This window comes from Pteropus medius, unplaced genomic scaffold (genome assembly GCF_902729225.1).
Source record: "Pteropus medius unplaced genomic scaffold, Ma_sr-lr_union100, whole genome shotgun sequence".
In the NCBI taxonomy this organism is placed as follows: Eukaryota; Metazoa; Chordata; class Mammalia; order Chiroptera; family Pteropodidae; genus Pteropus; species Pteropus medius.
Window position 1 is genome coordinate 3,355,599 of NW_024346150.1, and position 16,241 is coordinate 3,371,839.

A 16,241-nucleotide genomic window follows, 5' to 3' on the forward strand; every position below is an offset into this window, starting at 1 on the left:
ATTCCGGAATAGGGCTCTGGTATTGCCTATTCTGTGCTAGCCAATGTCTGAAATACTGAGTATATAGAATAAGGTATGCAAGGTCTCTACCTTCATGGATCTTATAACATTGTTTTAAATAGTGATAAAATCTATGGAGTACATTTTAGTATTGGAAGTGGAGGGGCTGGTAGAAAAGTGGGGACATCTTTACGTTGTAACCTGAAATGAGAAGGAGCCTTCCAGGTGAAGATGTGGAAGAAACTGTCCTTGAGGTTGAGAAGACAGCAAAGACCTTGAGGTTAGGGAATAACTTGCTGTATCCAAGGAACTGATAGAAGGCCAGTGCAGCTGGATCCCAGTGCATGAGGGAAATGTGAAAAATAAAGTCTAAGATATATGGAGGCTAGATGACCTAGGGCCTGTTAGGCTGTGATAAAAAAGTAAGATTTTACTTAAAGTCTGGTGGGACACCATTAAAGAGTTTTTAGGTGAATAACAACTTGATTATATTTGTGGTTACACAAGTCCACATAGTGATAAAATGGCTTAGAATTATACACTTACTAATGTCAATTTCCTGGCTTTGCTGTTGTCCTATAGTTATGTAAACTGTAATGATTGGGGAAACTAGGTGACAGGTTCAAGGGACCACTCTACTATTTTTGCAACTTCCTGGGAGTTTTTATAATTAAAAAGTTAAAAAACTCACTGTGATGATGGGAAAATGGATTATGGGATGGAAAGAATGAAAGATTAGTTAGGAGGCTTTAATTTCCTAGTGAGAGATGATGATTGCTTGGACTTAGGTATTAATTATAGATATGGAGAGAAGCAGAGGGATTTAAGATGTTTTGGAGATGGAGCTGGTATTGGGTTGATGTGCGGAAAAGGGGGTCTTGATTTTTGTCTTGAGCAACCGATGGTTTTATGTGTGTTTGGGAAGGTGAAGATTGGAAGAGAAATAGGTTGAGAGGAGGAAACAGAAGTTTTTTTTTTTTTATGTTGGCCTTATTAGGTTGGATAAAATATCAGAGACAAAGGCTAGAGTCGAATATAGGTGCCAGGCAACATGTAGATTATAATTACAGCTGTGAGATTAGATGAAGTCATTCAGGGCAGAAGAGTGGAGAGAATGAAAAGTCTAAGAGAGCTGGGGATAGAGCGGTGGGGGGACTTTATCTAGAGGTGTGTCAGAGGAAAAGCCAATAGAGGAACCCTAAAAGATGTGATAGAAGGAAAATCAGGAGAGTATGGAGTCATCGAAGCTCAAAGAGGAGTGTTTGTAGAAAGAGGGAGCTATCTGATTTGGATAGTGCTGATTCTGAGTATGATGAGGAAAGAAGCGACCACAGGAGGTTTTGGGGAGACCGCAGGGTACAGAAGGGCTGGGTCAAGTATACAAGTGGGGAATTGTTCTCTGAGTCTCAACACACCAGCCAAAGAGAGCCTCTTAAAGGCAAATCAGAGCATATCTCTCTACTGTTCACTATTCCCATTTCACTTAGTGTAAAAGCGAAAATTCTTACAATGGCCTACAAGGCTCTAAATATCATGCTCTCTCCTGCCCCACCCTCAACTCTGACCTCATCTCTTACTGTTATTCTTTAAGCCTGCTGAAGCCACACCAGCTGCCTCACTTTTAATTGAATACAACATTCATGCTCCTGCCTTGGTATCTAGGTGGTTGTGACTCTTACTAGACCGTTCTTTCTGCAGGTATCTGCACACCTGACTCTCCTAACTTCTTTTAGGCCTTTTCCTAAATGGTACTCTCTCAGTGAGGTGTTCCCTTACCACTCTAAAATTGCACCCCACCCCCTTGCACCTTTTATTCTCCCTGCCTTTTTTCATAGCACTTTAATACTATATTAATAATACTATATCACTACATTAATACTATATAATACTATATAATACTATATCACTACATTAATACTATATAATACTATATCACTACATTAATACTATATAACTACATACGTATTTACTTTGTCACCATTAGAATGTTCACTCAGTGAGAGGCAGGAATTTTTGTTTGTTTTGTTTATTGTTGGCAACACCTAGAACAGTACCAAATTCATAATGAATGGGAACAAGGAAGAAAGAATGTGGGTAGAGAATCAGATGGTTTAAGGATCTGGTGATGGGAAGATGAATGTATTCTTGTTTGATTTTACAACAGTTAAAGTATAACACTAACAGTGAGGTGGAAGGGATGGTTAGACGTTTTTGAGGAGAACGTAGAAAGTGTAAAAAGTCTTGGAGAGTGGTAAGGTGAACTTCCAGGCTGTGATGTAAGATTGCTGGACAGGGTCGAATACATGTTTGTGGTTTTCTGAAGTAGGATGTGTTTCTCACTTAAATCAGAATTTTAGCAATGTTAAACTATAAAAGATAGGAAATATGATATGTATAAATGTTTTGTGGTTTTAGAAGGGTAGAGTTTTTTTAATAGTGATCTTTATAGTAATGTATTTACAATCGATGTCGGATGGTCTCTAATTTAAAGTAACATTCTTTTAAGCCTTACCAATAATTCTCGGGTTGTTGGACTCCTGGCTCAGCTGGAAAAGATCAATACTGAATCTACAGAATCAGATACTGCCAGACATGTTACATCAAAAATTCTTCATCTGGCTCAAAGTCAAGGTAAGCTTTAATTTAATTTTAGGAATGCTTTTTTCTTTAAAAGTATATGTTAAGAACGTTCAAACTTTTGATGGATGATTTTCTGTAGAAATTGAACTTTCTCAAATAGACTCAAGAAGTAGAAAATGGAATCACTGTGAAAAAAATTGATCTTCAAAGCGTTGTTTCTAAAAAGTGATTATGATTTCACTTATGTATGAATTCTTCCCCACCTCTAATTTTCAAACAATACTAATTCCAGTGCTACTTGTTCTAGAATGTTGACAAAAAGATGTCAGGTAACATAGAACGTTGGTTATTAGTATGATCTCCACTTCGAAATTCAGTTTCTGTCATTCAGTGGCTGGGTGACCTTAGGGAAGTTTTAATCTTTAGGACTTTGCTGCACCATCTTCTGAACTAGAGATAAGAGAGCTCATATGATTATTCTGAGATAAGAGAGATCATGTGATTATTATGAGATTTATATTTAAAAGAATGTTAAAAATGTTTAATAAATGATATTTCTATTATAGGAAGCTAGTACTACTGAATTGGTATCAAAACCTTGACAGAGTACAAGAGAGAAAAGTATTAACATTGCACTTAGGAACATAAATGTGAAAAATCCCTGATGATTTGACTCTTTCATCATTATGTAGTGTCTCGGCCTCCAGTAATATTTCTGGATTTAAAATGTTTCATCTAATAATAATACAACCCCTCCATCTGTTTTATGGTTATTTTTTACATATTATACTTTTTTCCCCATTCCTACTTTGAACCTGTTTCTGTTTTTCATTTTTGAGTGTGCTTCTCAAAGATAGCATATTGCTGGATCTTGCTTTTTTATCTAATCTGAGTATTTATTGCTCCAAGTTAATGTATTTATTCATATAATTAGACTTAATCTGCCATTTTGTTGTTTGTTTTCTATATGTTTCATCTTTTACATTCCTCTCTCATCCTTTACTGCCTTCTTTTGTGTTACTGTTGATTTTTTAATTAAGTTTTAGTTTTCTTACTGGTTCCTGTAGGGATTGTAATATGCATATTATTACAGCAAACTTTAGATTAATACTAATGTAATTCTGGTAAAACATTGAAACTTTCCTCTAATATAGCATCATTTTTTTTTCACTCCATTGCATTGTTAGAAACTCAACAATGCAATGTTATAATTATTGCTTACATAATTTAATGCCTTGTAAAGAAGTTAGGAAAAAATGTGAAAAATTCAGTACAGAGTTTTGAATGAAGAGCAGGCTTAAGAGCCAAAAACTTGGTACTTAAAGTAATGGAAGTGGAGTGAAATTTTGGGAGGATTGTAGAAGGAGAAAGCTGAAATTTGTGTCCTGGAAACTATCTACATTTTATACGTGGCTATAAGTGGATCCTGTGAAAATGAGAAAGTGCATTCACATTTATAGTTTCTATGTCCTGATGAATTTAACCTTTTATCATTATGGAATATTCTTTATATCTGGTAATTTTGTGTTGATGTATATTTTGTCTGATAATAGTATAGCCCCTCCCTCCAGCCCTCCCACTTTCTTATGGTCATCGTTTGCATGCTATAGCTTCCCATTCTTTTTCTTTCAACTTATTTGTATCTTTGAATCTAAAGTATGTCTTCTATAGACAGCAGTTTGACATTGTCTGCCTTTTAATTCGAGCATTTATTTGTTAACATTTAATGTAATATTGATTGGACTTAAGTCTACAATTTTATTATTTGTTTTCTGTTTGTATTTTCTGTTTTTATTCTTTGTTTCTTCTTGTCCTGCCTTCTTTTGGATTATTTGAACATGTTTTAGAATTCCATTTTAATTTACTTATTTATTTCTTAGTGATATCTGTTTGCATTTTTAAAGTCATTCCTCTGGAGATCATAATAAACATCATTCATTTTTCACACTTAGAATTCATATTGTAACATCAAGTAAAATTTAGAAACCTTGGAACTTTATAGATCCATTTACTGTTCTTTAGCTATAGTTTTTACTGTTCTTTAGCTATAGTTTTTATATGTATCATATCTATATACATTATAAACCCTACAAGACGATTTTGCTTTAGACAGTTGTCTGTATTTTAAAGACATTAAGAGGAAAAAAAGTAGTTTTTATATTTACTCAGATACTTATCATTTCTGAAGCTCTTTATTCTTTCCTAAACATGTGAACTTGATATGGTATCATTTCTCTTTTGCTTATAAAATTTCCTTTGGCATTTTTAGTAGTGCAGATCTGCTGTGGAAGTCTTTTTTCTTCTATTTGACAATGGATTTATTCCACCTAATTCTTAGTATATTTTTACTGGATAGAGAATTGTGAGTTGACAGTTTTTGTCTTTTGGCACTATAAAATGCACTTAAAATAGTGCTTCCATTATTTTATGGCCTCCATAATTTCAAGGGAGATGTCTGCTGTTTTGGATCTTTGTTTTCCTGAAAGTTATGTATCATTTTTCTCTGGTTGATCTCAGAATTTTTCTTTAGTTTGGTTTTGAGAGATTTGGGTGTAGTTTTATTAATATTAATCCTGCTTTGAATTTTCTGTTTCTTGAATCTGTAAATTTATGTTTTCATTTCAAATTTGGGAAATTTTTGGCTGTTCAAATGTTTTTCTTATTTTCTCTTTTCTTTTTCTGGGACTGTAATACATACATCAGCCTTTTGGAGATTGTTTCAGAGGTCCTGGAGGCTCATATTTTTCAATCTTAATCCTCTCTACTATTCAGATTGGATTATTTTTATTTTTCTATCTTCAAGTTCTCTGCTTTTTTCCTCTGTATTCTGCCATTATGTTAATCTAATTAATTTGCTTATTGTATTTTTCTATTCTAAAATGTGAATTTGGTCTTTTTTAAAAAAATAATTTATATATTTTGTGGTTTCCTATCTTTTTATTCATTATGAGCTTATTTTTTGAATGTCATTGATCATAATTATAATAGCTGCTTTAAAATTCTTGTTCATTTTGATTATTGAAAGTTGAAGAAAACATATGGTATAAGAACTGGGAAAGGCTATTAAAAAGAAGCCAAGAGGGGAAGCAGTAGTCAGCAATGTAAGTAACAGAGAGGTTAGTTAAAATAAGGATCTTTTGGATTTGACCATAACAAGAACACTTTAAAGTGGTGAGATTGGAAGGAAGATTACATATGTTGTAATGGGAGTGGAAAATGAAATAATAATAGGAGGTGAGACTATTTGTTTGGGGAGCTTCATTGAGAAAGAAATAAAAGGGGAGGCAAGATAAGATAAGGACTGTTAAGTATGTGGAAAAATAAAAAACAGTGTATAGATTCATGAGTAGTAGGAAGAATGGGATTTAGAACATAGTGGAAGGGACACTTCCTTCTCCTCTCCCCCAGACTGGAGAAAGAAAAGCAGGATTATTAAGGATTTGATATATGAAGATATGGAGTTTTGTCATCATTTGTAGGATTTCATCTGTGGTAGCTGATCACTTTGCCTCAGTTCATTGAGGAAAGTGTAGATGCTGAGAGTGGGGAACAGAGGGTTAGGGATTGAGGACTGATACAAATTTTAGAATAAGTATAGGCTATTTATTTGTAGGGAACATGGTGTTGGTTGTGAGTTGAGATAAGTGAAAAAAAGTTTTGTGTTCTCAAATGACATGGAAATGGTGACTTTTTTTGGTACTAACAGTATGAAATTAGAAGAAGAAATTATTGCGGCATTATATTTACTGTGATTTAGGAGTAGAGAATGCGCATGTTAGCATTCACCTCTGTATAAGGATTTGTGGGGGAAGGTTAAAGCATGGGGCTTGGAATCCAAGCGAGGTACGCACTGATTTTATGGTAAAACAGCACTACTGTTTATGAATTGGAAGTTTCAATAAAAGTAACAGTGAGTTTTACATAAACCTTAGAAAGAAAAGAGGAATAGGAATGTTAGGAGACTATGGTCTGAAAGTGGGAGATTGGAAGTTCAAGATATCAGAGATAGAGCAATTTGAGAGGGTTGGTAAATTGGACCATGGAAGGAAGGATTTTGTTGTCATAAGATGGATAACTTATGGAACTAGGTATTTGAATGAATCATACACAGTGATACTGAAGTCAAGATCATGGTAGAATTTAGAGTAGAGTAGAAAACTGTGTAGCATCGAGTTTTCATTTAGTGTGAGGAATAAACTAGATGGTGGTGGATGTTATGACCGGGGAAGTTAGAGGTTGCATTGTACTGTCTTCAAAGGAGAAGAGGATTTTTTTGGTGGGCGAAGGTGGGGAGGGTGGTCTGTTTCCCTGAAGGTGAAAATGTAATGGTTTATTGGTAGTGGGGATCTTAATCTTTGGAATATTATGTATGATGTTAATACTGAAAAATAATTTGGTTTTAATATTAAATCAGTGGCCTTATTTAAAATAGGATGCATTAGGGATATCTAAACAATATTTTATTTATTTTGCAGGTGAGGAGCTCAGAAGGAGAAAAATGATGGATAGGTTGGGTTGGCAGAAGAATCATACCTTTTAAAACAGAGGAATTTGGTTTTACAAATAAAATTATATACCTGGGGCATGACTGTCCATCATGACCTGCCCAGTTAGCAATTTATGATTTATTACAGCACTCCTTTTTTGTCCACAGTATCCCCTTTTGGTCATAAATCAATCCAAAAGATGCATTGATGACCAGCCTTTTGTTTGGATAGTGTGGTCTGACAGCGGTAGGAAGGCTCATTCTCAGGAAGTCTCAGTATCTACATTGTCTTGTTGAAATGGTGGATCACTGTGGATGGGGCAATACTGTAACCACGGGATGTGAGTTGAGACCGAATTTTCCCAAAAAGGGAAGGGCAGGTAAATGGTAGGCAGGGCTTATGACCTTAATTGTGGAAAAAACACTCTAGATCATTTATATCATGTGAACTTTCTGATCCAAGTTTTACTGTCTCATTTTTTTGTATTTTCTCGAAATACCTTTATCAAACCTTGGCAATAGTGTAAGGTGTCTCCTTTCAAAAATGTCAGCTCACAAGTTTTTCGTCTGACTTAAGGCCAGCTAAATGTCCTATGCTGTATGAAGGAACACAGAAACTGAAAAATGGAGAGCCAGGGAGCAGGGAAGAATCAAGTGGCCATCTTGGATTTCCCATGGCCTCGATTGTTTGTTTTCTTAATTATGATTTTCCTGTGCAGTTTAACATAAAAGACAGATCTTTTAAAGTGTTTCAGGGACCCTTTTGGAACACCACAAAGTTATTTCTACATATATTGAGATTTTAACCCTTAAAATCTCAATTTCTAATGAAAACTAAGAAGTAAGCAGTTGGCATTCTTTAGCTTGGCAGATTTATGAAGACATTTTATAATCTCTAGAAACATTTCATAGACATCAAAGTCAGTTATTAACATAGGCTCATTTTTATAAAACCTAAGTAAAATAATGTCTCTTTTACTTAGACCAGCAAACTTAAGCTAGCTTTTATTTACTAAAGATTAATCTTAGATTATGTGAACTTCAAAAGCATTTGAATTAGTTTCATATATAGAGACACATATACAGACCCAGAGACCTTATAGAACTCCTGGATCCAAATTTTGTTTCTGAGGCATTTACAATTTTTATCTGTCCTTGACAAGTCAATTCCAAATGACCTTTCTACTTTTAAAATAAGGACAGCTATTAAAATACCTCAAGGAATTGAGTTGACATCAAGTGACATCATAGATTGATCTGTTTATCTAAATCTTCTTTTTTGAAAGATTGAGAGACCAATTAAATATATGCTTTTCATTCGTTCTACCTAATTTTATAGCTGACCTTTTCTTGTGCATGCAAAAGATTAATTTAGAAGTATCAAAGGATCCTTATCTTGGCCATTTTAGTATTAATGGGAAATTGACTGTCCTGATACTTGTTGGCCTTGAAGGCATGATTTCCCATGTTAATTTTGAGATCTGTAGAGTCTGAATAAACTTTTAGGGAAAACCAGCCCTTACGTGCACGTGTCCATACAAGCCAAAGGCAGTGAATATCCTTATAGGACTATTTCATGCCCTAGAGGAAATTTTTCCTCAGGCAACCTCACAAAGATTCTTAGTCACTGAAGAATACCTGAGCAAGGGTCAATGAGAGCTTCCTGCATGCCGCCAGAACTACAACACTTTCCAAGACTTGGGCCCCCTCTCTCTTGGGGTGAACTCCTTCCAGGGTGCACTACCTTCTCTATTTACCCCACATCCCCTTCCCTGAGCTCCCACCAGCTTCTCTGGGATTGGCTGCTTTACTGTACTGGATGCCTTGTGGCACCTACGTCTGCCATTCTGGATTTGGGACTCTGCAATAGCTATCATCATCTCATTGGCTATTTGGAGTGGGGAGGCAAGAGTCCTTTCTCTTTCAGAGCTCGAGAGGGTTCAGTCTATCATTTCAGCAGCAGCAATTTTGTTCAGACTTTCAGTAAGTAATCAAAAGCCAGAATTAAGAGCAGCAGCCCATTATTTTTTTTCTAGGTCGTCTCAACCCTTATTCACTTTGAGGATTTTCTAAGAACAGGTCAGATAAAGTCATGGCCTACTACTTACAGCAAGGAGGCCTGGAATTCTGAAAGAAGACTCACCCAAGTTCACCTGATGCAAAGTGCGAGCCAGTGGGATGCAATGGGCCCTTCCTTGCTTGCTTGTATCTAGTACCGGGTCTGGGATTGAAAGGTGAAGGGTGGACTTCTTCAGAATCTTGCTAACTACATCATGCAAATGCCAATGTAAGAAATGTCCAAACCTATAGCGAATTTTGATGAGTTTATTTGAGCCCAAACTGACGACGTAATGGGGAGCAAGATCTCAAATGCTCCCCTTTCTTCTCTTAGTAATCAAAGGAGAATTGTGGAGAAGCTCTAGAAACCTTTAATAGACGTAATTTATACTTTTTTTTCTTCCTTAGTTTTATTTGTTTTTGTGTGAGTCAGAATTTTTTAAAAAGTATTAATTCGATAAAAACATTTAAAAGTGGAACAAGGTTTTTCTTTTTATCAATTTCGATGAAATGTTTTCTAGGTCTTCTCATAAAGATGATAAAGAGCTTTGCCATTACCATTCCTACCTCACTTCCAGTTCTAGTACTTGAACTATGTTAATGATTTTAAGATTTTAGGTGGACCAACAGGGATTCACCGAGTCCATGATAGGAACTGTGATGAAGTGCAAGGGAGGTCCCTTGAACTGATATCCGGAAGCCCCCGGAGAGTAGCATTAGCAACATCAGAGGGAGAAACCTCTAAGAACCAATATAAAGTGTTTACTAGACCAGTGGAGACATGTTGATTTTATGTTAGTGTATAATAAAGCTATATGTAATTTTTTCTTTCATGTTTTAGAAGAGATTTTTTTTCTACTTTCAGAAAAAACAAGGAGAGAAATGACAGCCAAAGGTTCTACAGGAATGGAAGTCCTACTGTCAACATTAGAGGTGAGTCACTGGCAAACTTTATTGTGTATCTGTTAATGCCAAACGTCAGTGGAGGAAAAAAAAGTATATGAAATATGAAATTTTTATCCTAGATGTAAAGCCAGTGAATGGGTTTGTTCTATGTTTAAATTAACATTTGGAATAGTGGTATGAACATTCTAATATATATTAGGTAAACCTCTAAGTATGCTTCTCTATGATTATAATAATAGCCACATTTTAAATCTTAACATGCCATTCTGATTGGTAATAGAGAAGAAAGCATTTGCTTAGGAAATAAATCTTTAGTTTAAAATAAATGATTGATATCAGAAATTCTCATTTATTGTATTATATTAGCTGATATATATTTGTGATTTAGTTTACTATATATACAGATAGATCAGCAGAATATATCAGAATCAGGATTTTTTATTTTACTCAGTGCAGTGTGAAGAACAAGGAGAAAGTACCATTGTACACCTTAAATTTACATAGTCTTGTATGTCAACTTTTATCTCTATAGAGCTGGAAAAAAAAGAACAGAGTGTTAGTTCATGCTTTTTGGATAGGAATTACTTCCTGTCAAAACTGACATTAAGCTGTTATTTTATTCTAAATTGCTCCTTACTTCACACGCCAAAATAAAATCCATATCAAGCAAATATTTAAGCATGGAAAATAAAATCATAATAACTAGAAGAAGTAATGAGAGGAATTTTCAAATAATCTGACAACAGGAAAGACTTTTCTAAGTGTGAAAAAACACAGGAGTTGGGCAAAATTGATCAGTTCAACTACATTTACAAAAGTGTATGGAAAAAACACCATACACACTTGGCAAATTGAGGAAAAAACATTTCAACTCATACAATTTCTTTAACATATAAAGAACTTCCACAAATTAGTAAGGTAAAAAAATCAACCCCATAGAATAACATATAAAGGTTATGAACACACAGTTCCCAGAGAAAGAAACAAATTGTACTTGAGATTGAACATTGTTGGGTTTTTTTTCTCCCTCTTTACTCATGTCACAATTTATTGAGGTCAGCAGGGGTGGGAGGTGGTGAATTACATATGGGAGACTTGTCTGGGTAAGGCCTAGAGATAACAGTGCAACTTCCATTCAGGTTTCAACAGCCTGAGCTCAGTCACATGGCACAAAATGTAATTACAAAAGGGTTAGAAAATGTGGTTTGGCTGTGTACCCAGGAAGAATATGAATCAGTTTGCTGAACACAGAGCAGTATTGCTGCCACATCCATTCTTCTCTTTGACAAATATCTGTTCCTCTCATTCTTCCAAATTCCTTTCCAAAGAGTCAGTGGTCCAGTTAATCCCTCCAATGCTAAGACAAGGGTCTCTGGTTAATGCACAGTCTCTACCTGGTCTGGATGGGGCTTTTTGGTTTCATCAATCTGTGAGCTAAAGTGGTGAAACAGAGGCAACTCATTTCCTTTTGGGAAAGGGAAGAATAAGAGTCTCATGCCAGTTACCAATACATACCAATTCTGAAATTCTTCTGTAAACATTGTAAAATCCTCTACTCTGAGGGTGAGGCAGTTCCTTGAATAGGCGATGCAAGTATCACTTTTAGTAAGAACTATAACCAAATACAGTGTTTAAATATTTATTAGATTGGTTGTCCAGACTTTGGGAAATAGTTATTCTAATACATTGCCGGTTCGAGTGTGAATTACCCCATGAAGAGCAATTTAGTAATAACCATCAAAATACGTGCTCATATTCTTTTACTCAGAAATTCCAGGAATTCATCCCACATACAGATGTAATTGATTCCATGTAAATATATGTACTTAGTCTTTTGTTGCAATTTTTTAATAACAAAAGATTTTTAAAAATCTCATTGATAGGTGACTGGTTACATAATCATTGGCTAAGCCATATAGTGGAAATATATCTTGTAGCTCTTAAAAAGAATGAAGAAACTATTTATTGATATGTAAAAATATCAATATACAAAACAGTATTTGTAGGGCAATATCACTTGGAGAAGTAAATTTGTATATACATATATATTTGCCTGGATTTTTTTTTTTTTTTTTTAATGTATGCACATTATCTGGCTGGATACATAAGGTAATGTAGTTATCTTCTGAGAGGGGAGCTAGGAGACTGGATAGTCATCACGTATACATTGTAGTGCCATTTACATTTTGATTCATTTATTTTGGTAGAAAGTGATAAATTCAAATGACGTATTATATCCTCTTGTAATAATGTTGATACTAAGAAAGTAATAGCTCAGATTATTTGCAACAATTCTTAAGGGCAAGAAGAAGAGACTGAAATGATAAGTGAGAATACTGGAAACCTGAATACATTTGTTCTTAGAGAAATTGGAAATGTCATCTCTAAAAGATAGGTAGTTCCCAACAGGAACAGAAAAAGTTTGAGAATCACAGATTTACAATGGTTTAATAAAGCAAATAAACTTTATTTCAGAACACGAAAGATCTTCAAACTACACTTAATATCTTAAGCATTCTTGTTGAGCTGGTGTCAGCTGGTAAGTTTTTGTTTCCTTTGGTCTAATTTCTGTTTGTAAACAGTGATCAACAATGTGTCATGTGTACTTTATTAGAATTTGCTGATATTCGTGTAGAGGCTATTCTGAATATTGGAATTTGGAAACTGATATGCCATACTCTTTTGTTGTTGCTTTGTCACTGGTATCTTCCACTAACACTCAAACTACCCCTGAAGCCCATGTGTTTCAGGAGCCTTGAATACAGAATTTTTTGGCATCACTTGTATTTATTCTCTACTGTTTTCTAATTAAAATAAATGAAACAAAAATTTTGATTTTGATGGTGTTCATTTTTTTCAGAAGTCATCACTTTAAATATTTCTTGAATGCTAACAAGTTGTGATATATACTATGTTATGGGAGAATTTGCTGTTTAGACAAATTTTGAAAAATTCTTTTTAGGTGGTGGTCGAAGAGCGAGTTTCTTAGTTGCCAAAGGTGGTTCACAAATATTATTACAGTTACTTATGAATGCCAGCAAGGAATCTCCCCCGAATGAGGAATTAATGGTGCAGATTCATTCTATTCTTGCAAAGATTGGACCGAAAGGTAAGGAGTCTCCTTGTATGATTATCAAATCTGAAACTATTTTTGTAACATGGATTTTGTGTGCCTTGAAACTGGTAAATTTTTAAAATCTAAAATGCTACTGCTTTTTCTTGGTCTTAGTTTTATTATGCTTTTTACAGTCAATTACTGACCTTCAAGAATTGAGGACCCTAAATTCATGAGGGATTCCATTGCATATTGTGGAAAAAGGAAGAAAAATGTATCAAAATCCTAAGTGTGTCTTTGTGTGTGTGCATGCACCTGCGTGTATATATGTGTAAAGGATACATATAACATGGGTATTGTTGAGGCTAGAAGAAGGGTATATGGATGGGAGTGCTTTGAGGAGCCTGGAGGTAAAATGTGTCTGCTTTTTATTAATAGTCATATTTGCATTGCATCATCTCAATACCCAAAAAATTCACAATCTATTTAAGACCAAAAGAGATACAAAAAAATTGTAAGACTGATTATTGTAAAGTAAGACATGCAAAATATTTAAAAATACAAATTGAGAAAACATTATGAAACCAAAGGAGGAAGTTAATTTAAGTTAGATTACGTTAGGTTATATCCTTTGAATATAACCTGAGTTCAGTTTATAGCTGTCTATCTGCACAAAGATTAAAATGGTTCCCTAAACTCTTTGAATAGTGATTTTTAAGAGTTCCACCATTGCCTTGCATCATACATGTGGGTTTTAAGATTTGAAGTATTTGGTTAAAATGCTTTTCCTAAAAAGGGTGTATTTATGTATATACAGTTTATGTATTTATAGTTCATCCATGTCTTTATGTATTGTATAAATATTTAAATATTACTTTTAACAAGTGTTGTAAAGAAAGCATCCTGAGATAACTTTCATTTTCCACACTTGATCTTAGCCAAAGGCTGAGAAGTAATAACTTAAATTTTCCAGATATCGTAGGAGCCTTAAGACTTAAATATATATTCAGTTTATTTAAGAAATATATTGTTAGCGGTCTTTTATTTTTCTTTAATTCTTATATTTGAGATTTAAGGGCTCCCTTTGAGATTTTTGCTGAAAATGAAAAATAAAATGAGATGATCTTATTTAGTGATGAATATTGTTATATTATGCTTCTTCTACTTAGAACCAGATTATCTTCTTACATGAAATTAAGATATTGATGTATTTAATTTATATTTGTATTTATGTTTTAAATTGTAGTTCATTTTTTGAATTTTCTTTTATATTTTTAAATTTGTGCTATTTCCTTTATTATTTTCCTAGTTTTTCATTTTTATCATTCAAGGACATTATGCAGTAATTTCTTGGGTGATTTTCTATCTTTTTTTTTCTTGTGAGATGAGAGTAATTTAATTTTTCCTTTTTGACTTAAGATCCCTGTCATTAATGAAATAACTCTGCTTGCTGGTTCTGCTTGCTTTTTTTGTTTGTTTGTTTGTTTAAAATCAGCATTCTTAAATTCTTGTTATCCAGATTGTATTTACTGTTATAAACTCTTTGAAAAGAAAAATGAAGATCTTCTTTTCTTCTCTTCCTTTTCTGTTAAAAATTAGATTCTGTTAACTTCATAAGTTATATAAATAACCACTATGGTGTACACCTGAAACTAACATAATATTGAATGTCAACTGTAATTGAAAAATAAAAAAAATTTAAAAAAGAATTAGACCGCTTTAGAAATTTACTTGATAATGTTTACTAGATTATTTGCTACAGAAACTGTTCATTTTTCATTAATTTAAGTCTGAAAAGAATTCCGATAATATTAAATAAATAATATTGGTTGTGGAAACAGATTTTTTACAATTCTCTTTCACCATGTGCTGGTGTTTTTTCGAATGTGTGGGACTGGACAGACTTCTATGTGTAGTGGATTCGTTAAGTTCTTCCTTTAATGACAGTCTTAACTGTAGGGCTGCTCCATCTTCTCTCCCCTTGCCCTATCCTTTCACCTGCTGCATAGAACTTCCTTTCAAGCCATGTTTCAAAGGTACAAGGAATATTTTTAAAATCATACAAGAAAATGATTGTAATTTTATGTGTTTGAGGCCAGCTTTACATTTGATAATATGAATTCATTATATGTTTTTAGAATCTCATTGCTTTATGACATCTTCATTTCATTCAAAGTTACATATGAATAAATTGTTTACTTTTTTTGAACAGACAAAAAATTTGGAGTGAAAGCTAGAATTAATGGAACTCTGACTATAACCCTGAATTTGGTCAAACAGAATTTGCAAAATCATCGCTTGGTTTTGCCTTGTCTTCAGCTTTTACGAGTATATTCTGCAAACTGTGAGTATTTCAGAGCACCTGGTAGTTAACTCACTCTTGCCCCGTGGGAAAGATGTGGAAGAATATGGGGTTACTGGCAGCTGGAAAAACTACTGTGCCTATTTGGATTTTCACAGATAAGAGGAAAGTGGAGTTGGAAGGCATGTGGTAGCATAGCCATGTGGAGCTAATTATCTTCAGCCATCAATAGGGAAGTAGCAGAACAGAAAATAAATAGTACAGGAGCCTCTGAGGAAGCTGGAGAGAATAGGGATCACTGAGAGATAGCCTCAGATGGAGTGTCTCCTAAAACACACACACACACACACACACACACACACACACACACACACACACACTCTCTCTCTCACTCACTCACTCTCTCTTTCTCCCTCTCTCTCTCTCTCTCTTTCTCTCTCATTCATTCATTCATTCACTCACTAATATTAGGTCCTAACCCCTTAAGGTATGGGTTTTCTCTCTGTTTTCTGACTATGGAATTGGGGTGGTTAACAAAACACCTGACATTGAAATTGTAGAGTACATGTTATTGCAGAAAATTATTGCAAAATAATAATAAAAGTGGTAGATGTGTGTGTGGCATGTATGATATGTATGTATATGTTTATATGTATGTATGTTTGTATTTATATCTATACCTTGGCAATATGGCTAAAGGTGTGCTCAGGGAAAATAGCTTTGAACACTAAAATAGTTAGCATTTATTTAATTAAAAAGAACATAAAGAAATGAATGAATTGGATAGCCAACCACAGAAGTTAGTAATAGGGCAATAAACACAAGGAAATAAGAGGAATGAAATAGTAAAGAAG

At 34.1% G+C, this 16,241-nt stretch overlaps 1 protein-coding gene across 4 annotated transcripts in view; it reads left to right on the forward strand.

The window, feature by feature from the left end:
- Positions 1–16,241, forward strand: part of AGTPBP1 (ATP/GTP binding carboxypeptidase 1) — a 130,483-nt gene that overhangs the window by 22,526 nt on the left and 91,716 nt on the right. For all 4 annotated transcript variants that reach the window (XM_039875637.1, XM_039875634.1, XM_039875636.1 and 1 more), the window contains exons 3-7: positions 2,507–2,631; positions 9,990–10,057; positions 12,506–12,569; positions 12,993–13,139; positions 15,298–15,429. In XM_039875637.1, the coding sequence (XP_039731571.1) occupies positions 2,507–2,631; positions 9,990–10,057; positions 12,506–12,569; positions 12,993–13,139; positions 15,298–15,429 (536 nt within the window). The remainder of the gene's footprint in view (positions 1–2,506; positions 2,632–9,989; positions 10,058–12,505; positions 12,570–12,992; positions 13,140–15,297; positions 15,430–16,241) is intronic.